This window comes from Tursiops truncatus, chromosome 12 (genome assembly GCF_011762595.2).
Source record: "Tursiops truncatus isolate mTurTru1 chromosome 12, mTurTru1.mat.Y, whole genome shotgun sequence".
Classification (NCBI taxonomy): Eukaryota; Metazoa; Chordata; class Mammalia; order Artiodactyla; family Delphinidae; genus Tursiops; species Tursiops truncatus.
The window spans coordinates 40,913,269-40,938,317 of record NC_047045.1 but is presented as its reverse complement, the minus strand read 5'-3'; the positions used below and the strand labels follow the sequence as shown (position 1 = coordinate 40,938,317).

The window sequence follows — 25,049 nt, the reverse complement described above, 5'->3', positions numbered from 1 at the left end:
TACAACATATGTTTCTCCCTTGAGGACTCTGCAATTTAGATTGTTCTGGTGATAGTTTTGGCCCATAATAGCTGCAGGGAAGACTTACTGTGAAGCTAATGAGGCACAAACTTCAGACTCACTTCCCTCACTTGCACGGGCTCTTGAGAAAGACCTTAGCAATTGGTTTATTTGGTTATAAATCTTGGTAAATTTTGTAAAAAAAATTTGCAAAAGTAAGATCTATTCACTGCAATCAGTTAAGACCACTACCTCCTTCTACTCTGTTTTCCTTCTGTAAGATATCCCCTGTCAGATGACATCAAAGTGGTTACAGACATTTTGTTCTTTCATGATTTTGTGTGTATATATATATATATATATATATACACACACACACACACAAAAGAGGGCTTAAACCTGTATAACTTCAGATCCCATAAAAACTGAATCTGTCCTCCTCCCCCCACCCCCTGAATCTCTGTTAATAGCTATGTTGTTAGGTATAAGTTCATATTAAAAATATACTCTCCGAATATATTCAATTGAACAGTCAGTTCTGAGGGGCTGACCTGTCCCCTTTTGATCACTCCTATCAAATACTTACCACATACTCAATACAAAGGGTTCATTCTGTAAAATGGCATTATGCGAAGGGGGTACATAAATTCTTGTGGTGGTGAAGAGGAATATTTTCTTGTTTAAGATTGTGAATTCTGACTGCGGAAACCAGTCTGTGGTATCTCCCCCCAACAGAGTGTCTGGGAGTTGTGGGTGTTCATGTCTTATCTGAATTTGCCAAGGGTCAGTAATGGCTGCTCATTTTATCTCTGAAGCCCACACTGTACCAGTATATACTGACAGCTTCTTGTTCCCTAAGTAACTTCATCTTCTTCCTTCATTCCCTGCCTCTCCCTGTGCCCACCTATCCCATCAGGGACCAAACGTTAGAGATTTTCTTGGATGTACAGGTAAGTCTTTTTTTTTTTTTTAATATTTATTTATTTATTTGGCTGTGTAGGGTCTTAGTTGTGGCATGTGGGATCTATGGTTGAGGTGTGCGGGCTCCAGAGCATGCAGGCTCAGTAGTTGTGGTGCGTGGGCTTAGTTGCCCCGTGGCATGTGGGATCTTAGTTCCCTGACCAGGGATCAAACATGCGTCCCCTGCATTGGAAGGTGGATTCTTAACCACTGGACCACCAGGGAAGTCCCTGTACAGGTAAGTCTTAAAAGTCTTATTTTATAAGGAAGAAAGTGTTCAATTATAGACTCTGCTCTACTTTTGTGTCCCAAGTCGGAGCTAAGCCAATGTATCACAGACTCGAATCTCCCTGAACTCACCCCTCCCATGCTTCCCTGCCCCAACCTGCAGCCATACACTGCTGAATCCCTGGTCCCATGAGCCTTGCTTCCTCAATAACCTCTGAAGAGGCTATTCAAGTTCCATTGGCTTGAGGCCCTTGATGTACTGGCAAACTAACACACCAGCAAGGCTAACATGTCTCGAGCCATTGACGCCCATGGAGAGCAGAGCAGGAGGGGCTGGTGGGCAGGGAGGACCCCAACACACTGCACAGGTGAGCCTCTGGGGACCTCCAGAGCCCAAAGTAAAAAGTTCCTGAAAAACTGTTGGAGAGGAGTGTGAAGCTGAGCTCACCTGCAGTCTCAGGGAGATCACATCAACTCCTGGACTTCAGCACCTTGGCAACCACAAGTCTGTTCTCTATGTCTGTGAGTCTATTTCTGTTTCTTAGATAAGTTCATTTGTGTCACATTTTAGGTTCCACATATAAGTGGTTTCATATGGTATTTGTCTTTCTCTTTCTGACTTACTTCGCTTAGTATGATAATCTCTAGGACCATCCATGTTGCTGCAAATGGTGCTATTTCATTCTTTTTTATGGCTGAGTAATATTCCATTGTGTATATATACCACATCTTTATCCATTCATCTGTCGATGGGCATTTAGGTTGCTTCCATGACCTGGCTATTGTAAATAGTGCTGCTATGAACATGGGGTGCACGCATCTTTTCAAATTATAGTTTTGTCTGGGTATATGCCCAGGAGTGGGATTGCTGAATCATATGGTAATTCTATTTTTAGTTTTCTGAGGAACCTCCATACCGTTCTCCATAGTGGCTGTACCAGTTTACATTCCCACCAACAGTGTAAAAGGGTTCTTCTTTTTCCACACCCTCTCCAGCATTTGTTATTTGTAGAAGGAATTTTACACATCTTAATTCAGCAGGTGCTCACAAAATTAGTTCATTTCCAATTTTCAAATGGGGAAACTGAAACTCAGAAGCAAGGTGACTTGTTCAAAGTAAAACAGACAGGTCTCCTGACACCAAAGTACATGCTTTAGTTAAGACTTTGAGCCTTGGAATCTAACACTCAGATGAAACTTTGCCACTTAAGAGCCTTTGGGCCTGTCCTTAGTCTTTTGGAGCCTCAATTTGCTCATCTATAGAGTGGGAATAATAATAACAGTACCTACCTCATAGGGTGATTGTGTTACATGGTATCATGAATGTGTCTGGCACAGGGTTAATGTTAAATACATATTAGTTACAATATTATTATCATTATTCTGATACTTCAAACTGCTTCCCTATAAACAGACTCACTGACTGTAAAGTGTCTACCACACAGTGGACACTCAGCAAATATTTGAATACGTGGGCTAAAGAATCATTTGATTCTTATCCTAGATTAATTCCTGAATCATTTTTTCCAGCTGCAATCAGGTCATCATCTTAGTGATCAACAACATTATTCTGCCCTCACCCAACCCCACTCCCACCCCCATCAGCTGACTCAGCAGAGCCAGGCACCAGGAGAGGGCCGCTAACTCGGGGCAGCCAAATGAGGAAAACGCGTCTGCTTCTGGATGGAACGTGCTGGAAGTTGGACAGGTTCACCCCTTATTTACCACGCTTACAAATCAGTTGGAGAAATCCCAGATTTGTGGCAAGACAGAGGGTTTGTAAACCAGGAAGAGAAGCGAGGGCTGCCAAGCACGGACCGGCTTCCAGGGGATCAGCAGAGCTGCAGCTCCACGGACGAGATGAGGTCAATCGCTCCTTTCTCCAGGGTAATAAGTGACAGAGACAGAGGCGTGTGGGCCAATGGAGATTAAGATTAGAGGGAATGTCCTTAATAAATCCGCCAATGGGAAGCAGTTTTGCTTCTTCTGTCTCTTAGGGCACTAGACCAACCACTCACTGGGAAAACAAGTTTTGGTGCCAGAGCCTTCGGTGGGTTCCAAGGCTGCCTTTTCAGAGACAGGTACTTGAATGCTCCTGCTTTCCGCTCAGGGGTGGTTCTGGACCTACTCCACGAGTTTGGGGGATGTGTCTAAGGGGGATCAGGTGACAGAGATTCACAGGTCACTGGACCAGAATGTACCCCCTTTGCTGGGTCACTTTTCTCTTCCCTGGTAGCTGGATATTCTCAGCCACAGGTTACTTTCCCTTTCAACTTAATTTATTCAAGCTATTTTGAGAAAGTTGCTGGGAAGGGGAGGCCTTGTGAAATAGGAAAGCCGGTAAGGGGATAGGTGTCTGCTTTCTACCTCTAGGGGCCACGCACAGGACTACGCTCCTCAAGCTTGCCCCCCATCCACTGGTCTGCTCCTTGCCCTGGACCCTTCCCTTCTCTTCCCTCTGCCCTGGCAATCCTGTTCCTTCTCAGCTAGCCAGCCCACTGGGGAGCAGTCAGATAAAATTATGGCTGAGGAAACTGTATACTGCTTGAGAAATGGAAATAACACACACTAAACCACTTTGGAAGACTTTACAATATCTCAGTGCCAGAGACCTTCAGAGATGGAAGTGAGCGCTGACTGCCTTTGCTGTACTCACAGTGGAGCGAACCACGCCACTCCCTCCTGAGAAAAGATGAATTTTACGTGCAGGTGGCCGTGTTTTGTACCACATGACCTGATGCCCTGGCTATTGCTGACTGGACAAGGAAGGACACCTGTGCCAAGGGCAGATTTATAGGCTCTGTCAGCCCAACAAGCTGGGCTGGGGCTAGAGCTTTGTGTAATAGGGCTGGTGACGACCAGTTGGACTAATTGCATTTTCTCTCTCTGGAGTTTCCACCTGAGACCTATTAGGGGAAGTTAGCTGGAACCAGAAGTGGAAAGATAAGCAGGGAAGCTTGGGGGAACACGGGAGCTGACGGTGGAGAGGGCTCAGTGGACTCCTGGTGCTCAGAGGTGAGGCGGTGGGAGAGTGTTGAACCCTCATCAACCCTCTGGTTTCCACCCTGGGTGCCGGTCTCAGGATGCCCAGCCCAGACCCCTGGATGTCTGTCTCCTGCATTTCCCTATGCACTCTCAGAAGAAGCCCCCTTTACAAGACAACCTCAGTGCATCTCTGTTATTTACCACCCGCAGGATCTAATAAAGAATTCACCCGGCCTGGTTTACAGATGAGGGAGTGGAGGCGAGGAGACCATGGCTAGCTCCCCAGGTTACAGAATCAGAACTTGAGTCCACGAAGGAATCCAAGCTCCTTACCTGGAAAGCCTGCTCTCAGAGGATGGGGTTTCAAGACAGAGGTTTTTGTGGGAGGAGTGGGTTTCCAGTTAGAGTGAAGAGCAGGAGAGATGCTGAGTTCCGTTGTTCGGACTTTGCATCACATTGTTATAATTAAAAAGCAGTTTGTAAACAGTAACAGCTGAGTTCTAAATTGCCCCAGGGTCTGGGTCGTGCCCTCTCCATGGCTGCTCCTCAGGAGGTTTCTGGGAGCAGATGCAGCAGCTCTGCTGCTCTTGTCCACCTCGCTTATTTCACCAACCTTCCCTAGGCCGTGTCCACAGGGAAAAGGGTTTAGGAATGAAATGAGTAGAAATCCACCCCCAAGGGCGGACTTACTCAGCTGTCCTTTGTTCTAAAGGCAACTTAGTCCCAGGTTTGGGACTAATGTCTAAACTCCATGGAGACCTTGTTGTCCGTACCCTGACATTTAATGGAAAGAGGGCTTACAGGGAGCTCTCTTTATCCCATGAGAAATGCCGGCAAGAAAGGTCGTATTTGGAGAGGCTGTGGACCTAAGGAAAGAACCTTCAGGGCCAAGCTTTGTACTGGACGGAATAACTCTTGAAACAAGGTTTGTAGCTCACACTGTGCCTCCTCACAGGCCCATGGGTACAGTACGGATTGCAACTGTGGGAGCTGGTGTGATGGGACTCTCCACTGCTGTGTGCATTTCCAAACTAGTCCCGCGATGCTCCATTACAGTCATTTCAGAGCAGTTCAGTCCCGAGACCACGAGTGATGTGGCAGCTGGAATGCTTATTCCTCCTGTTTATCCAGGTGAGAAAGAGATTTCTGCTCCTCTGTCAGATATGATGGACGTTAGATAGAATGACGTTGGTGGAATTCTGTTGACGAAGACAGCTGGATGTTCACGTAAGTGTAATGTGCACTTTTGACATCTTGTTGGTTCATCTGTTAGGAAAGGCTCAGTTATGCAGCAAGACAGAAAGAACCTTCAAATCTTAGCAGCTTAAAAAGCAAAGGTTTATTTCTTGCTCATGCTGTATGTTGATTGAGCATCAGCAAGGGTTCTGTTCATCACTCAGGGGTCTAAGCTGATGAAGCAGCCAGAGCCTTGAATGCGGTCAGTACCTGTAGCTGGGGATTGAGAGCCCTGAGGGGTCTTGCCTTAGCAATTAAAGGTTCATGGTCAGGAAGCAACATTCATCACTTCTGGTGACAGCTCATTGGCTAGTGCTAGTCACATGCTCCCACCCTTCAGAAGGAGGCCAGGAAGTGCAATTCTATAAGGCTCCCAGAAGGTAGACAGCCAGAGTATTTGGTAAACAGCACCAATGGCTACCACAGTTGGTAACTGGTAACTCAAAGTCTTTCTACTGATACCAGTAGTGACCATCAAGTCAGAAAATACTTGTAATGGGACTAACATTATCCTCACTTCTAAGCCAGTTTAAAAACAATCAGTCAATATGTATTCAGGACTAAAAATGCATTGATTTTTTTAAAAAATTAATTAATTAGTTTATTTATTTATTTTTGGCTGCGTTGGGTCTTCGTTGCTGTGCGTGGGCTTTCTCTAGTTGCCACCAGCAGGGGCTACTCTTTGTTGCATTGTGCAGGCTTCTCATTGCGGTGGTTTCTCTTGTTGCGGAGCACGGGCTCCAGGTGCCCAGGCTTCAGTAATTGTAGCACGTGGGCTCAGTAGTTGTGGGTCGAGGGTTCTAGAGTGCAGTCTCAGTAGTTGTGGTGCACGGGCTTAGTTGCTCCGTGGCATGTGGGATCTTCCCAGACCAGGGCTTGAACCTGTGTCCCCTGCATTGGCAGGCGGATTCTTAACCACTGCACCACCAGGGAAGTCCCAATGCATTGATTTTTAAAAACACTTTCATGCGTCCTTTCCATTCTGTATTCGTCATACGAAATGGGAAGAGGAGGAAATAGCATTAAATAGGAAACAAAATCACTTTGCAGCTAATGAAGTTTATACTCAGTGTCTTCACTTCCTCATTTCCATTCTCCTTTTTCCCCTTTAATTTTAGTTTTTATTTTTGTATCAAAGTTATACATGGACATAGTTTAAGCAGTCAAATGCTTATGTTATTACAAAAAAACAGCAATCTGGACTTTGAAAATTGCCCTGCCTATTTAATCTGGAAACTCATGTCTCCAGTTCAAGATACAATCTCTGAGTTACCCAACTGCCGATTCCTCCCTCCTGCCGTCTCTGCCTTTCTGTCCAGAATTGCTGTTTTGCTGGGCTTCCTGGATGAGTCCTCCCATTGGCTCAATTTTTTCCTCTTCCTATTTCTATCTTTTTCTCTTTCTATTTTACTTTCTGGGAGATTTTCTCAATTTTTTCTTTTTGCCTTGCTGTTGGATTTATTATTTCTACCGTAGCATTTTTAATATTCCAAAGATCATTTTTATTCTCTGAATTTCCCTTTGTTATACTATTTGTGTTCTGTGGCTGCAATGTCTTATCTTTCTGAAGACACTAGTAATAGTTTTAAAAGTTTTTCCTCCCTGCATAGCTTCTGTTGTCTCCAAGTTGTGTTTTTTTATTTGATGTGCTCGTTTTTCATGTTACAGGTTTTCCTTGGCCATGTGGTCTGGCCATCTTTACCTGTCTGTTGACCTTTAAGAACAGGATCCTAAACAGCTGATGGGAGTTTCTGGGTCCTTGCGTAGGGCTTGTTGCCTTGAGGCTCACTGGAGTGAGATGGGAGTGCTGTTTGGTTGGAGAACCTCTGATGTCATTATATTTAAGTCTTTCTTCTTGGGCAAGTCATGTTTCCCAGAGAAGAGGCTTCCAGTCCCCTGGCTAGGGTGGGTGAAGGCCTGGCTGGCAGCATTCTAGAAGGAGGGGGAGAAGAGGTCTGAGGTCTTAGCATGTGGTTTGCACATGTTTCCTTAACACTCTTGTTTTCACTAGGGTATTCCTGCCTTTGCCTGCACTTGGTGTTTTCCTAGTCCAGAGACACCCCCTGCTTCACCTAACAGAGGATAAACCCATTTTCTGCCAGAGTGGGAAGGGCAGTCGCCTCACTATTGCAATCCAGGAAATTGGCTTTGTCAGCACCCGTGATGCTAGTGTACCTCTTGGGAGCTGCCTTGCAGGAAACAAGCACAGGAGCCTGGTGTGTGTGCAGAATGCTAGTTCACACTGGACACCTTTCTTGTGACCAGAGTCCTTGTGTCCATCTCCCAGGCATCCCCTTGTATGCATCAGGCCCAGGTGAATGGTGAGAAGGCTGCCTGATAGTCATGGAATCATCTTCAAATAAGGAGACTCACCTGAGAGTTCATTCAGGCCCCTGAGGCCCAGCTCACCCTTTGGCTGGGTGATTGGGGCCCCTGGATCAGGGTCTTTCTCTCTGGTGCTGCTAGATAGACTTTGGTTTTCTCTCTGGGCTTCTTTCAGACCAGCCCCAGTGATGAAAATCTTCTGTGCCCATAAATGTCAATACCATATGGGGACTATACTGTCCCATAGGTTTGTTGTGAGGATTAAATGAGTTAATACATGTAAAGCACTTAGAACAGTGCCTGGACGTAGTAAGTGCTATGTCAGCACTTGCTATTGTTATTACCGCTACTCTGGCTACAGTTTTCTTTTACCAGCACTTGAACATGAATTAGGTCCCAGGCTTGCTTTACCCACTGTTGAACTGGAATTCTCTATTCTTTTGGGGTGACTTTTGCAGTATGTGAATAGCAGTCACTATTTTGTTTTTTAAGGTTTGGAGTGGGAACAGGGGTGTGCATTTCAATACAGCCTCGTACACTGTCTTAGATTGTTGGGGTATAATCCATATGAGGTCTAATTTAGTTCTTTGCAGTTTATTATTTATTTCCTCCTTATTTGTAAACCAGTAGACCCAGTCTGCAATTTTGGGAGTGTTGAGTTCACACGGGCATATGTTTAAAGACAACAGCACAGATCCACTACTAAAGAAATATTTACTGGCTCCTGAGCAAGTGAATTGCTTTAAAACCTGCTACTGAAATGCCCTCATTCACCTGGAAGCAGGATGCCTCCAGGGGCTTTTCGTCTCTACCGTGAGCTCTAGGGACATCTCTCCAAGCAAAGCTGACCCAGTATCCTCTCTGCTCAGTTCCCCCATCTCCTCTGTGTCTCCCCCTATAGCAGCCCCTCAGGATTACTGTTCCCCAGTCCCTGGCCTGACCCTGGACTCTTTCTCATGACCTTCCCACAGGGATCAGACGGCCAAATACTTCATCCACAGTTGGATTTGTCAGTGCTTCTGTGTCATGCTTGCTCTCTGTGCCTACACTGGACACTATTATTTTGGGGCTTGAACCCTGACCCGTATTTTCTCCCTGGCAGGCCTGGAACCCTTCCAGAGCTATGTCCAGATCCAATCTCCTGTACACAGGCAGGGATGCCTGGGAGATAGGGGGCACTGTTCCACAGGACTCTGACAGAGAGGTGTGGTCCCGGCACACCCCTGGTGACCCCAGGAATGCTACTCCAAGCTGGTCTATGATTCCATGGAATGGAGGGGAATGGAGGTAATGGCAGCCGTGGATGGGGCTGTAGGGAGCTCAGTTCCACAATGCAGGCCTTGTTTCCTTGTATCAGAAGGGTGAGCAACCTTGGCTTCCCACTGACGTTCAGTCTGTTCTTCGACCTGGTTGATCTGGGCCCCACAGATCTCCCCTTATCTCCTGCCATGTTTTCAGCCCTCAGGAAAGAGGCCCTGGGTTCTTTCTCCTATCATCTCGACTGTGTGGCCAGCTGGATGCCTCAGCCAGATTGGCTAACTTGGCTCAGATTGGTTATGGACCTTTCAAGGACCTCTGAAATATGCCTAGTGCCAAAGGCCAATACGCCCTTTCCAGCTGGCCCATATGTTAGATTTTTCCCTCATCGGTTGATTTCCCCTCTGTTGATTAATAATTATATGAACCGACCCTGACAGCAAGTGTCAGCATTCAAAACTCTGGTGGCTGACTGATCCTCCGCCACAATGCGGTACTTTATCTAAATGTTCCTCCCTGCCTCTTTAGTTTTTCCCAGTTTGTAGGAAGGAGCTTCTCTGACGATAATCATTGTCATTATTTTCCTTTCTGTTCTGCTTTGCTTTTCTCCACCATCACAGACACACCCATTCACAAGCAGAAGCAGTGGTTTAAAGAGACTTTTGATCACCTGTTTGCAATTGCCAATTCTGCAGAAGCTGAAGATGCTGGTGTTCTCCTGGTGTCTGGGTAAGAGAGGAAATCTGAAGTTATTTTAGAATTTAGAGTGATCTTAACAGACTTTAGAGTTCAACAGAAAATATCACTGAGTACCTGCTATGAGCAGAGTGCTGAACTAGATGTAGGAGGATTTAGAAGAACATTTTAGGTTTTACTCCAAAGAACTCAAGAAAGACAAGTTATAGCATTAGACTTTTAAACAATAAACAACCATTATAGTTTCTCATCACAAATGCTATTTTGAGTTTCCTCAGGGAATATGCAGTGATTTACAAATATGGCTAAAAATATATATAGCAGGTAAACACTGAGTTTGGGTTATATGGGGCTGATGGGGGGGTGCTGATGGAAAGCAAACAGGTGTGATTGATATGGGAATGGGTACAGAGGCCCAAGGCACAGGCACATCTTTCTTATTTGGTGTCCATGGAGAATGAAGTGTTCCAAAAAAGCAACTATTATAGGTCACTAAAGTTACCTTTTAAAGTGCCATTTGGGAAAAAATATTTCTGAAACGGTTAGCAAGCTTCATTTGATTTTTCACATCCAATTTCCGAAGAAATGCAAAATTAAATAAAAGAGTTTAAAATATTAAACATTTCTAACACAAACTGGCACTTAAAATATGACAATACCTTTCTATATCTTCTCAGACAGAAATCACTAACCATACTGTCACTTCTAAGTTACGACATAACACATACATTGTCTGTGTTATTCTATGTGATAACACAACTATGCCCTACAGCCTTCTGAAAAACAGAGGGATGTCTGCCTTTTACTAAGTTCTCAAAACCACTGCATCTTTTGTGCTGTTTAAAAAAAAAATGTCCTGTCTCCTCTTTTGAGTTCAGGCTGTCTGCTGACATTTTCTGCTGGAACGTACCTACATCAGGCAGATTTCTACTCTATTCCGCTTCTTGCTCTCCCTCACCATCACAAACACCAAACGCTATTGATATCACTAAGTCCCTACCCAAAGGAGCAGCTTTACTTCTCTACCTTCTGAAGATGGATTGAAACTGTAACTGTCTCCAGAGCCAGTTGATAAGCCACATAGAAACATTGTTGTCATTGATTTATGGTCACACTTTGTTTTTGTCCAAACCCAGCATGACCCAGTCTAATTCACAAACATCAGCTCTCAGTAATTTTTGGAAACAGTTGTGTCCAAGATTCAAATGTCCTTTCAAGAGCAAGACTTTGCCACTATTGAGGATATTAAAAGGAATGTACTTTAAGCCATTCTAAAAAAGAGTTATTTATTTTCCTCATATGAATGATTTTTATCCCACTTGCTTCCAAAAAGCATTTGAATCAGTCAAGTGAAGATAAGGGCACAAATGTCCTATGCACCTTGGCATAAGTATAAACTTTATTCATCTACTTATTCCTTCAAAACAATTTACTCAGCATTCACCCGTATCAGGTACTCTTCTAGGAATTAGGGAAATAGAAATGAGCAACTTAGTACATATTGCTTGGCACAAAGTAGATGCTCAATAAATATGTGTTGAGTGACTTTTTAGGAAAGACAGACATGGTCCTGCCCTCATGTAGCTTATGTTCTGTAGGGAATGTCCTAAATCTAATGAGTTACATATGAGACATGAGTCACCAAGGGAAGAGTACAGGGTGCTATGGAAGCATTTATCTGGAGAATAAACTTGTTCTGGTAAGTTATGAGAAGCCACTCAGAAAAAAAGTGATGTTTCAGTGGAGACCATCCACATGAGTGTAGGTTAGTCTGCTGACCCTGTAGAGGTGAAGGGGACAGAGATAGGGTCCAGGGCAGAGGAGGCAGCATTCAGGTAGAAGCAATAGTACATGTATAGACCTGAATCTAGGGTGACTCTGGTGTGTTGGAGGGACTGAAAAACGCCTAGGGTAATGGAAATCCATTGAGGGATTTACACAGTGAAGTAACTGATCATATTTGCATTTCAAAAACATTCTGTCTGCAGTGTGGAGAACAGATTTGTGGAAAGAGAGATGATGGTGGGATAGATTAGGTGTTGATAGTGGGCATAGAGAACAGATGGATTTGAGAAATGCTTATGAGGAGATTAGATGGGACTTGATAATTGATGGCATGTAGCGGGTGAGAGTGGAGAGAAGGTCAAGGATGATTCTCTGGTTTCTGGAGTTAGCACCTGGGTGGATGGGGAAAGGGGGAGCGAAAGAGCAGTGGGCATGGGGTAAATGTCTGAGACATGGGGGTAGACTTCTCCAGTAGAGAGTAGGCAACATGGGTCTGGATCTGGTTTTGGAGCTCAGGAGAGAGAAGAGGAGATAGAGTCTTCTGAGTGTTTGGCCTATAGTATGATGGTGAAGACAGGGAAGAGGACAATCTAGCCCAGGGAGAGTGTGCAGCATGAGACAGCAAGAGGGCCTGTTGTAGAGACCTGCAGCAAACAACATTTATACCTTCCACAGGAACCATATAGAATGAATTACTTAGAGATATAAATTCCAGTACATTAATTACCATAGCATTAGCAACCATGTATAGCACTCAAATGACTTCCCTTGCTACTTTAGAGCAGCCATGCTTTGCAACATTTATTCCTATTGATGTAAAGAGCCCGATACTTATAAATCCAAACATGTGCCTAGCAGCTATTGATAGCAAAGTTATAAGCTTCTTGTTAACAACTAATATCTTTCTAGCCTCATCAGCCCCAGCCATGACTGAACGATAACAGGGCTTGTCCTGACAACTCCTGGCTTCTCTTATCAAGAATGTAACGTGATGATCTACAACTTAATTCATAATTCACAGCCCTGTCTCCTGCACCACCACCGTTGCTTCTTCTAACTTAGATATTTTGTTCAGAATTGAGGCGAACCGTTAAACTTTTGATGGTTTACTTACACTTTATGTAAAGCATTATGCAAAACAGAAAAATCTTTCCTCAAAAATGCATCATCATAAGTAAATAAAGAAAATCTGGGCAAGAGCTTTTTAGAAAAAGAGAGTTAAATTCAATCTTTAAAAGGCACACAACTTTTTAAATGTCTTATTCCAATGCCGCACCCCCCACCCCCGCCATGAACATTTTAAATTTAGCTACTGAGTTATCTGAACCTGAGAGAATTGAAGAATAATTTCTTTCTCTGTATGGGTATAAGAAGTGTGTTTTAAAAATGCTTTAGAGAATGTAACATGGAGTTCACTAGAAATTTCATAGAACTTCAGGAAATTTTTCCACTTTATGTGTTTGAGTTGGCAGATATTTCGGAGCATTCCTACTGAGGAAGTGCCATTCTGGGCTGATGTGGTGCTGGGATTTCGAAAGATGACTGAGGATGAGCTGAAGAAATTCCCCCAACATGTGTTCGGTCAGGCTTTTACTACACTCAAATGTGAAGGCCCTGTCTACCTCCCGTGGTTGGAGAAAAGGTCAGTTGAAGTGGCTCTTTGCTGCTTTCTTTGTCTGTCACACCCATAAATAACTTCATAGCTTCTCTGTGGCTCCTCAGAGCTCTTGTGCACTGTGTCTTGCTGTTCATTAGTGGCTAGGGCTTTGTACAACATTCTGAAGACACTGTGCCACAAGGAGTGAGTCATACCCAAGTTAGTAACACGTCCATCTTCTGCTTCACTGTGCACCTTGATGCACGATTTGGTCCTTCTCTCCGCACCAGTAAGACCCCCTCGTTGAAACAGTATCTTACTTTGCTCATCCGTAAAGTGAGATGTTTGGAGAATATGCTTCCAGCTGTAAAATAATATGATTTACTCTAGTTCTTTCGAGAATCTTAGGCTTATTATAAGTTATTTTTGAATTTTTTTCTCATTAGTGAAAAAGAAAATAACCCCACTATTTTATTTTGTTATGAGCAAGAACTTTAAAAGTGAGGGCTTATCTAAATTAGGTAATTGCTTCCTTACCAAGTTCAGCCCCAAATTTCATGAACTTGCATTTTGGCTTGGTTTTCAGGACTTTCTGTTTCCAGTTGGTTAGGAAACACGTCAAGGGTATTTTTATTTAAGACACATCAATAAATCTCTCTTTAGTTTCATCTTGAAATTGCAAACATGTTGAAGGTTGTGAAACTTTGGCCCTTTCAATCCCCAAGTCTGTATATTTGGTAGATGAATAGGAACAATGCAAATTATTGGGTAAATGTTGGAAAAGTGACTTCAGGTAAGCAGTGGCAGCAATGGCTTGGTCCCAGATGTAGGAGATAGGATAATTAATTGGAATAATTAATTAATTCCCTAATTCTTTGTTGAACTTCTATGTATACCTAGCACTGTGCTAGAAGCTAGTCAAAAATGAAGGATAAAATATGATCAATTTTCTTAAGGAATTCATAGTCTATTTGGGGATGATGGTGTATATATGTGTGTGCACATTGATATACATGTTAATTAACAATTACAGTAACACATGTGATGAGGGTTAAATACAAATTTATGAAGGTGGATTGGGAGTGCAGAGGAAGGAACCTAAGTCTGTTAGGCACATGCTGGAGCACCATGATATATTTTTGTAGCTTTATAAGTGCTCTTTTCACTTTTATCTCTTAGCAATTTATATGGGACTTTTTTCTTCTTAAAGTGCCAGTTTCATAAAACCTACACTTTTGTGCCTTGTCGCTGGCCCATAAACCCCTGTTTGTATGCCAAATTTAAACCACTGTATATCAGCTGATAAATGAACATTTGAGCCATCGTGTGATGGAGTTACCCATCAGCCAACATTCCAGTTTCAGGGCATCACCATCTTTTCTGAGTGGCAATGTTGTGTGGTGTTGCATTTTTGTCTTTATATTATAAAAATGCCTGGAAAAAGAACATTGGAATTGCTAATGCTATTGATATGTAGTTGGGGTATCATATATCTTAATAAAATTCAGATAAGGGGAAATTATTAGGCAAGCCATAAGTGGGAGAGCTCTGTTGTAAATATATACATATTTATTTTGGGCCACCCTCAGCCAGTTTCACACGAGAACATATATTACCTGAACAATGTGTTCAAGTATCACCTTCTAGAAAACAGGCCCCTTATTTCCATAATAACCTTATTTTCGAGCCTAATCTCTAATTGTGGGATGAAGGCCTGGGAAAAGTCTTGATTTTCTCTCATTAGTTGGAAGCCTGCTGTCAGCGTTTTACTTTACTTAAAATAACCCTGAGCGAGTGGTACTTTGTGCCAGTGGGAGCCACCTCCCGGGTGCAACACCATCGGGCCTGATGACCAGCCAGCTGGAGTCATGCCTTGGAGCATGCTGTTTCCTGTCTGTTTTTAGGTGACAGAGTCAAGGAGAAGAGGTCTGAGGGGCTGCTTTTGTCCCCATAGAGTCCCGGGGAGGACTTTTTAGGTCCATTTGTTTGATATACGTGTCCACCATGACAGTGGGTGGGGACATGTGTGCCTCAGACAGACAGTACACACAGTACACACTGTTGCAGGGAAGCCACGAGGAGACCCCCTTCCTAGCTGTCCCACCCCCGCCCCACCTCCTGCTTTGGTACCCCCCTAGGTCCCTGATACTTCGTGCTTCCTCTTAACCCCCAGTGAGGGGCCTGCACAGACAGTATGCAGGGGCCTCCTCTCTGTAAGATTGGTCAGCCCCCCTTCCCTCAGGCCCTGGCACCTGACCAGAAGGCCAATGTGGGGGAGGAAGAGGGTCACCCGTTCCCTTTACTTCTGAGGAAGGCTTTGTAGGGCTGGGACTCCTTTAAGCCCAAGGCAACCCTCTCAGAGCAAGGACTTCAGGCCAGGTGGGAGGCCAGGCAGCATGGTGGTGAGAGCGTGGGACCCCTGGGGCTCCCTCTGTAGGCTGCCACCCACTTTCCACCTCGGATGACCCAGCTGGGGAGCCATACAATCCCTGCTTGTTCCTCACACCCAGGGTCTGTTATGTTGCCTCCTACGCCCCTTCTACACAGTGTGAGTGTTCAGCCTGCAGCGTTCTGACTCAAAAACAGGCATTTTACTTAGCAAGCCGCATAACAATGCCTTCAATTTGAGCTCTATCCTTCTGAAATAATATTAATTTCCAGGAAAGAAAAAAAAAGTTTATAACCACAAAGTAGATCGTTAGCATTTTTCAAAGAACAGAAAGAATCATCCGCTTCTCAAAAAAAAAAAAATCCAATAATACCCAGAACAAACAAATAAACAAAACCCCCTGAGGGTTAATCAGCCATGCAGATCATGTTTTATATCTTTGGCCAGTGGAGTTATATTCTGCTGCTTTGTACTTGCCCTTCCAGGAAATGAATCACAGAGGCAATAAGTCAACTGAGCCTGTCTCTTCACCAGGCATCCTACCTAAATAAATCATCCCGACTGGAGCAGGATGGTCCTGCCTTGGGAGACATTCAGAAAGCGGCATGCCCCATTTCGGTGCTGGGGGCCCTGTAACGTTGGTGCGTTGCCTTCTTTCCAGCAGGCCACGCCTTATTCTGTGGCCCTGATAAGGGCCCTGCACTGAGCACAGCACTAACCACACTGAGCTTCTCTCCCTGCACTTTCCTTCCCACTCATCTAATGAGTCCTCTCTGTTACTTTCCCTGCAGGGTCCCAGACTCTTGTCTCCTATAGCTTCTGTTCTCCTACTTGGCCTGACTCACAGCAGTGCCTATGCCACTCCCTCGACAGTTGGACAGAAATATGGATTGTACATCAGGCATGTGACAGGTCATCCCTGCCTAACAAATGTCCAACTTGCAAAGGTCCCTTCCTGTGCACAGTAGACCCCTGCTCCCCCATGCCCAACACACCCCGTGCCCACCAGAGCACAGCCTTCCTTTTCCAGGCCCCTAGAGAGTTCCTCCTACTCCCAGCATTGGCCCCTGGCCCTTAACCAGAGGAGGCATGGGCAAAAGTTGGCCTTAGACACAGGTCTAATATGAACTCCCCACTTTCTTCCTGGTTACACAAGGATGAGGCAGGAGGGCACCAGCCAGGAAAGTGGAAAATGATGGTGTTTATTTTTTTTTAATTTATTTATTTATTTACTTTTGGCTGTGTTGGGTCTTTGTTGCTGCGCCTGGGCTTTCTCTAGTTGCGGCGAGTGGGGGCTACTTTTCGTTGTGGTGTGCGGGCTTCTCATTGTGGTGGCTTCTCTTGCTGCAGAGCACGGGCTGTAGGCGCATAGTCTTCAGTAGTTGTGGCTCGCGGGCTCTAGAGCACAGGCTCATTAGTTGTGATGCATGGGCTTAGCTGCTCCGCAGCATGTGGGATCTTCCTGGACCAGGGCTCGAACCCATGTTCCCTGCATTGGCAGGCATATTTTTAACCACTGCACCACCAGGGATGTCCTATTTTTTTCTGAGGATGGCAACAAGGTTAGTAGGGAATAGATGGAGGCTGGCTGTGGTGCAATGGCCTTGGGGGCTTCCACTGGGGCTCCAATTGCTGCCCTAAGGCAGTGGAAGAGGGGAACCCCACCTGCTGGACTGACTAAGGGTGCACGGCTGCTCCCCTCCGGACCACTCTGCCCATAGAAACCCCAGGCCTCATCCACACCTCCTCCCCAAAGGGAACAGAAGCTGCTCTGTGACTGAACAGGGCTTAGACCGATTAAAATAAGTTCGTGCAGTGGACAAGGCAGAGATGGATCTTCCGAGAAGTGGGAAATAGAATACAGTTTATTTTATTAGAACATGCATTGCAGCAGAACGAGTGAGCAGTATGGTCATCAGATGAGGTTAAAATTATCAGGTTAAAATTATATGGTGAGAGAGACAGAGAGAGAGAGAGAGAGATTTAGTTGCTTTGTAAACCTAAAATGCATTTTAAAAATTCTAACTATGATATTTTAAGTATAGCTACATTAAGTGTCACTAGGAATAAACAGTGGATTTTCCCCCTGAATCTCTATGCATAGCATTATTTGCCAACTGAGATTTTCAGTTAGTTTTCTTCTTTTTCTCCTTTTCTTCAGACAAATGGACTAAAAATTGTTAATTTTCTGATTGCTGTTAATAAAGTACCCTGCTTCAGGTTTGAAGCAAGGATGCCAATGTGGTGCCACTCTCTAGCTTTTAGGGTTCTCTAGAGAAACAGAACCAAAAGAAAAAATATATATATATAAAGAGATTTAATATAAGGAATTGGTTCACACAGTTATGGAGGCTGACATGTCCTAGGATCTGCACGGTGAGTTGGCAAGCTGGAGACCTAGGAGAGCCAAGGCTGTAATTCCAGTCTGAAGGCTGGCAAACTTCAGACCCAGGAAGAGCGAATGTTTTAGTCTGAGTCTGAAGACAGGAAAAAGCTGATATCCCAGTTTGAAGGCGGTCTGGCAGGAGGAAGGTCAGCCTTTTTGTTCTGTTCAGGCCTTCAACCAGTTGGATGAGACCCACGTGAAGGAGGGCAATCTACTTTACTCAGTCTACCAATTTATGTGTTCATTGCATCCAAAAATACCCTCACAGAAACACCCAGAAGAATGTTTGGCTAAATATCTGGGTACCCCATGGCCCAGTCAGGCCAAAACATAGAGTTAATCATCATATACCCAAACTAGGATTTCATATTGTCTTCAGTATTGGCCAACACTCATGTCAAGTCCACTAGGTATTGGGCATTGAGCTGGGTCATAGGTGTAGTGAGAAGCATAAGACGTAGTCTCTCCCCTTGAGAAATTTATAATTTATTGATATCAGTCCCCTAGAATTTGTTGTGCTCACATCTTGTGAACCACTGTCATGCCTATTATTTCACTTGAACTTGAACTTCACAGCCATCTCTGAAACAGGCAAGGGAGGTGTCATCCCCATAACACAGGTGAGGAAACTGAGGGTCAGAGACAAGAGGTGAGTTGGCCCAGACCTCAAAGCTAAGCTAATGTGAGGCAACTGGGACCTAAACCCATGCTTTCCAATTCTACATCACCTCTCATTTGGAACTTGCTTCATTCTGCCAAGTATTTACACTCTGTCTCCCAACTCCTTTGTCAATCCTGAGGAAGGGCACTTTGCCTCTAAGCAGTACCTTGCACACAGGCATTCAACCTGCACCCTGGTGTAGAGAGCTGCCAATAGTCTTTTTCTCATATTACGTCTCCTATATTCTACAAGTGACCTATGAATAAGATGATAGGACCTGGAGTTATTGTTTAATAGGTACATAGTTTCATTTTGCAAGGTGAAAAAGTTCTGGAGTTGGATGATGATGGTGGTTGCAAACAATGTGAATGTATTAAACTTAATGCCATTGAACTGTACACTTAAAAATGGTCAAAATGGTGAATTTTGTGTTATGTGTATTTTACTACTATTAAAAAATAAGATTACAGAACTTGGATAAACCATTTCTTTTCATTCTTGATGTACTTGGTCCAAAAAATCATTAGCAACCACAACTGTTATTTAGTCCATCAGCTGCAAATATTTTGTGTTCCTCTTATGCTAGCATCCTTGTGGTAGACATAAGGAGGAGTGCATGTGAGCCCTGTCCCAACCATCTGGTTAGGGAGAACAGAGTAGTACACCGGAACATGCAAGAGTTAATTAACAACATGAGACAGAATGTCCAAGGCAGTAAATTTTTTTTTTTTGCGGTACACGGGCCTCTCACTGTTGTGGCCTCTCCGGTTGCAGAGCACAGGCTCCGGACACGCAGGCTCGGCGGCCATGGCTCACGGGCCCAGCCGCTCCGCGGCACGTGGGATCCTCCCCGACCGGGGCACGAACCCGCGTCCCCTGCATCGGCAGGCGGACTCTCAACCACTGCGCCACCAGGGAAGCCCCCAAGGCAGTAAATTTAAGTGCTAAATAAATGGCATGAACAAAAAGTGCTTGGGGTTTTTTAAATACCAGGTTAACCTGGTATTTATTTCGCATCTAGAATGATTTAGGAACTCCATTAAACATAAAAAGGATGAAGCAGGTAGTTTGCTTTGAGTTTTTGAAATAGGTATTTATTTAGTTAGGTTCAACTTTAGGAATCCCTGGTTTCCAAGGATGTGAGGCAGTCAGCTAGAATTTGGCCTGCTTGGGCCCTGGAAGCTCTGGAGGTATTTGATCATTCGATGGTCTCCTCAGTTTTGTTTCTGAGTTCCTGTCCATCACTTCTGTAAGGGGTTGAGCAGGAAACTGCTATGGCTCACTTCATGGTCTCTCGTTCTCCCCAGGCTAAAAGGAAGTGGGGGTCTGATACTCACCCGAAGAATAGAAGACCTGTGGGAGCTTCACCCGTCCTTCGACATTGTGGTCAACTGTTCAGGCCTTGGAAGCAGGCAGCTTGCAGGAGACCCAAAGATTTTCCCAGTGAGGGGTCAAGTGCTCAAAGTGCAGGCTCCCTGGGTGAAGCATTTTATCCGAGATGGGAGTGGGCTGACATACATTTACCCAGGTATATCCAATGTAACCCTGGGTGGAACTAGGCAAAAAGGAGACTGGAATCTGTCCCCAGATGCAGAAATTAGCAAAGGGATTCTTTCCCGATGCTGTGCCCTCGAGCCCTCTCTCCATGGAGCCTGTGACATAAGGGAGAAGGTGGGCTTGAGGCCCACCAGGCCAGGTGTGCGGCTGGAGAAAGAGCTCTTAGCCCAGGGCAGCCGGAGGCTGCCTGTCGTCCATCACTACGGCCACGGTAGTGGGGGCATAGCCATGCACTGGGGCACTGCTCTGGAGGCCGCCAGGCTGGTGAGCGAGTGTGCCCAAGCCCTCAGGACCCCTGCTCCCAAATCAAAGCTGTAGGCATGAAGTGACAGCAAATGGCCCCAGAAACTATTAATCAAAATATAATTTAAGTACCAGAAGAGATTCAAATAACTTTTCCATTGAATGAAAGTTTAATTGGACATGGCTTTGCTTTCAAAATTAGAAATGATGCAATATGTATCAGTAGACTTAAGATTAGTACTAATCTAACTTAGTACTAGACTTAAGTCTAGTACTAATGACATAGGGCATAAAGCTCTATTTTTGTTAAAAAAAACTTGCTATAAAGTAAGATTTCTTTTAGATCTCGTGTCCAAGGATCTATGCCGATTCACGTGGTTGCAGGGATTTTTTTGGCTCATAAATCCAGAGGAGGAGATAATGTATGGAAAACACTTAACTCACTGTTGGTTGCAGAGCTGCCCATGACGCTTATAGGTTGCAGTCAAGTGAACACCATAATCCTTTAAAATTACACAGTGATATACAATTCAGGCTTATTCCATTTAGTGGAAGACAAAGCATGATTCCTGCTAGTGCTAGTGGCAACCTCTACTTCCTCTCAGCTGGTACTGATGGTAGAACACAGGGATGATGTTGCCTACAGATGTGGCATTAACTCAATTGCGGTCTGGGGTCAATCACCTGAGGGGTGTACTTTCCACTACCACAAATGATTGAGAGCTGGTTTGTTGGATGGTTGACTTTGCCTGAGCATTTTTGAAGATTGAATAGTATGTGCAGCCAAAGGGCTAATTTGCTAATTAAAATGGAACAATCACTCTGAATAAAATATAAACAAAGAGTTTTCTGCAAGTCGTTAAAAGGTACTGGGGAGGAGTGGAAATGTATCTCATGATAAAATGAGTTTGGGAATTGCTGAATTAATAAATCTAATCTGGATTCTTGACTTGGTCTTTAATCTGTTCATGTGTATTGTGAATTCTTAGGAGGGTTTTTGGCTGAGTGAATGGTAAAGGAGATGCTATTCATTGAGGTAAGGAAGCTTGGGAGAAATATATGTAATTATTTTTTTATGAGAATAGTCTGTTTTATTTGACATTTTCTAGGACTGGAGAATTTCTAAGTTTGAATATTTCTAATTTAAATATAGGCCTAAATAGTAGGCCTTAATAAGATGTAATGTGTATGGTGTTTATGTTATAGTTATCGGGACTTCCCTGGTGGTTCATTGGTTAAGACTCCACGCTTCCACTGCAGGGAGCACAGGTTCGATCCCTGGTTGGGGAACTAAGGTCCCCCATGCCTTGTGGTGTGGCCAAAAAAAAAAAAGTACGGCTATCGTTGAAAAGGTGAATGAAAATAGATACATGAGGGTCAAAAAAAAGAAATATGTGTAATTTTAATTTTTGGAGGATATGGCTTATGTTTAGTGATGATAAGTTCTATTTTAGACATCCTGGGGGGAGACGTGGAACTGGCAAAGAGAATGGGAAAGAGAAAGCCCCCAGCACATGTCCATTCTTGCTGTTTTGTTCGTTGAGCTTTTGCATATGATTTTTTTTAACATCTTTATTGGAGTATAACTACTTTACAATGGTGTGTTAGTTTCTGCTTTATAACAAAGTGAATCAGCTATACATATACATACATCCCCATATCTCCTCCCTCTTGCGTCTCCCTCCCACTGTCCCTATTGCATATGATTTTGTTTGCAGAGAATGTTGTGCTGGGAGAGAGAAAGATGGAAAGAGCGGGTGTGCATTGCCAGTGTACTAAAGGACCTTAATCATCCCTTGCAGTATTAAGGTTCCCAAGTTAAATCGCGTGGATTCTTTTCTATAGATTTCCACCAGGGGGTGGTGGTGTATCAAATTCAGATAAATTGGTACATTGGAAAATTTAGAAATGGTTAGAAATAAAAATTGGATACCAGGTGTGTGGAGTATGTGGGTGATTCTTTTGAGGTTTTGGAGTTTATATGCCCTAAATGCAATTGTTTTGAATTCTGTTTAAAGTATTTGAGAAATGTACAAGCTCAGATAGACTGAAAATACACACATCCATCCACACACTCACACATGCACTCACTACATATGACCAGTGAGAAATAATATGTTATGACAAATGGCATTTGGAAGAGCGGGAATACATTTTTTAATGGTTAAAAATGAAAATCTTCAGAATAGGTGTATTTCAGTCATTGTTACAGCAGTTTTAAGTATACTCAGTTGTTCCTTATGCCCACAGTTTAGATCCTGCAGCATTTTCATTTCCTGTAGGTAGGTTCATACTCTATGACTATTGCCTATTTGCAATGGTCTAAGCAATTACTCTAGTTTAATTTAACTCTGCATTTTATACAAGACTGAAAGATTAGAGGTTTCTTGGGAAAGTGGTCACGGGGGCATGCCCTGATTTCATTTTTACTAATTGATAAATATTTGCTCCTTCTCTTAAAGGTTAATTCATTTCGATCAGTACCTGCCAACCTGGGTTGCACATTAAAGTCACCGGGGAAGTTTGAAAAACTAATCATTCCCAGCCCTGCTCTAGTAAATTAGCATTTGTTGGGGGTTGGGTGGGGCCCCGGCAACAGTATTTACTCATAACCCGCAGAGTTCTATCCAATAGCTGGGACTGAAGGTTATGAGCACTGTTTTACTCCTCTACTCACGGGGCTCTGCCACTTCTATAACCACTCGCCTCCCTTTCCTTCCTCACCATCTTGGGGCATTGAGCTAAGAGGGATGTTCTCACATATGCAGGTGTGTTCTTAGGCACTCCTGGGCAAGGTGGTAGGTAGGAATTAGCTGTCTCCCAAAGTGGCTCTCTAGAAATGCTGGGAACCACATTGTTGGCTGTAGGTCAGCTGCCTGTCTGAAAGATGAGAGGCTGAATATACAAATGGACAGTGGCCAGACTATATATAAAAGAACTCTGATCCATGGTCTGCAGCAACCTGCCTGGGAAACTAACCTCTTTCTTTACAGTAGCCAGCAGGGGAGCCAGTCTGCTATAGGTCAGATTTGTAAGAAGCTACATTGCTATCTCTAGTAACAATCCAGAAAGTTAAACAATCATTTCTGGAACAATTGGTTCCAAATGGCCAGTACTTGGTTAATAACTGCCAGCTGCCCCAATTCCTGTCCTGTTTCCAACTTAGGACCAACCAGAGAAAGCCAAATATGCACCCCTGACCAATCACACAGGATGCCCCACTTCTTAATAGCCTGCCGACAGCTTCCCCACGCCAAGAGCATCCATTCAGGGCACACCTGAAGTCTTCTCTTTTGTCACTATAAAGCCTTCCCACTCTTCTGCCTGCCTTGGAGTTACGGTGGCTGAACTCCCTTACTATAGCAAGCTCTGAATAAATAGTCATTGCTTTTCTCATTTGGCTGGTCTTTTTTTGGTTGTTGTTTGTTTCCACAAAGATTTCCTGTTTTTGTAAGCTGAAGTCTTAGATCACTATGCTAAAGCCCGAGAATGGGCTCCCATTTTCTATTACAGATCATTTAAAAACTTTTTCATAACATGGAGAACAACCGATTTCCTTCTTAAATCCCTGCTTTCAAGTGTCTGACATTTGTGGCTGAGCTAGGACCTGCTGCAGCCATGACCCAGTGGGACACAGCAGCTTTGCTGAACCTCTTCTTCAGCAGACAGAGGTTATGTAGACTTTTAGGATTTTATTTGCTTAGGAAGAAAAAGTTAAACAGAAAGGCCATAGCCCACTAGGACACGGTTGTACAGAAGAAAGGCTATTTTAAAAAATGATATAGATTCTTCCTTTTATTGAATACATGCATTCAACCCAATTGATATTTGAACTATCTTTTTTTTCCTCAATCCATTAAGAGCTTTTAGAGAAAAGGAAGAAAATGGTGGTGGGAGCTGTGTCCTCTGGGAGTTGTAGTTCTGGGAAACCTGTTCCAGGACTCTCATAACTTGTCAGATATTTGAAATGAACGTAGCACTTAGAGTATTTTTTTCTTGATTCCTCTCATCTTTCTTCTTGAGGGTGTGAATGATGGAAACACATTTGAAACCTGTTTCCTCTGGGTATCATTCACTGAGGAAAAGCTGAGGGAGATGTTTAAGTGGTCTCTTTCTTCTTGAAAAATCTCTGCAGTTTGCCACCAGGCCTGGGGGCTTTATTATCCTGAGTGACTTTGCTCCTATAAATCACAGCACTAAGTGGCTAAAGGGAATGAGTTAACCAAATGCCTGAAAAAATGTAACCAATGTTTCTTCAATTATTAGCAGAACAATTGACTTGCATCTGGTCAGGGCACCTGCAGACCTGGCCTGCAGTCATGTTACCTATAATTCCACCACTCAGAGCCTAAATTTCCCTTGAATTACAGTTTTTACTCTGATGCATGTTCTGAGCTATCAGTCCACCCCCCAATTTTTCATGCGTCCTAGTATTTCTCTTCCATACAAATCCAAGTGGTCTGGCAATGGAACTCAGCTATTGTAGTGAATACTCCAAATGGTTTGCCTGCTCTACCCAGGACCCCTTTTCTGGGACATCTGCTCAAACCTGGGAGTTCACTATTTGGGCAGCATCCCCGGTACCCTGCCTCTCTGATTATAGTTATTGGATCAGAGGAAACTTTCAGTTAGGTTTAGGTTCAGTTATACGTAACAGAAACTCTCCCACATAGCTGCTTAAATAAGATGGGCATGCATTTCTCTCTTACTTGGTAGAAGCCTGGATTTAGGCAGTTCTGGGCTT

At 43.9% G+C, this 25,049-nt stretch overlaps 1 protein-coding gene across 5 annotated transcripts; it reads left to right on the top strand.

Moving 5' to 3' along the window:
* The first annotated feature begins 885 nt into the window (after positions 1 to 885).
* Positions 886 to 21,484, top strand: DDO (D-aspartate oxidase). 5 transcript variants are annotated; one of them, XM_019929209.3, is made up of 5 exons: positions 886 to 950; positions 2,719 to 3,075; positions 9,612 to 9,720; positions 12,938 to 13,114; positions 19,813 to 21,481. In XM_019929209.3, exons 2-5 carry the CDS (start codon positions 2,847 to 2,849, stop codon positions 20,378 to 20,380), a joined length of 1,083 nt encoding a protein of 360 aa, XP_019784768.2. In that variant the 5' UTR covers positions 886 to 950; positions 2,719 to 2,846; the 3' UTR covers positions 20,381 to 21,481. The 5 variants fall into 5 exon arrangements, with proteins under 5 accessions (XP_019784768.2, XP_033723240.1, XP_004325009.2 ...); XM_004324961.4 differs by lacking the exons at positions 886 to 950; positions 2,719 to 3,075 and adding exons at positions 3,191 to 3,269; positions 5,129 to 5,304 and having other exon boundaries at positions 19,813 to 21,484; XM_073789503.1 differs by lacking the exons at positions 886 to 950; positions 2,719 to 3,075 and adding exons at positions 3,198 to 3,269; positions 5,305 to 5,400.
* Positions 21,485 to 25,049: the final 3,565 nt, after the last annotated feature.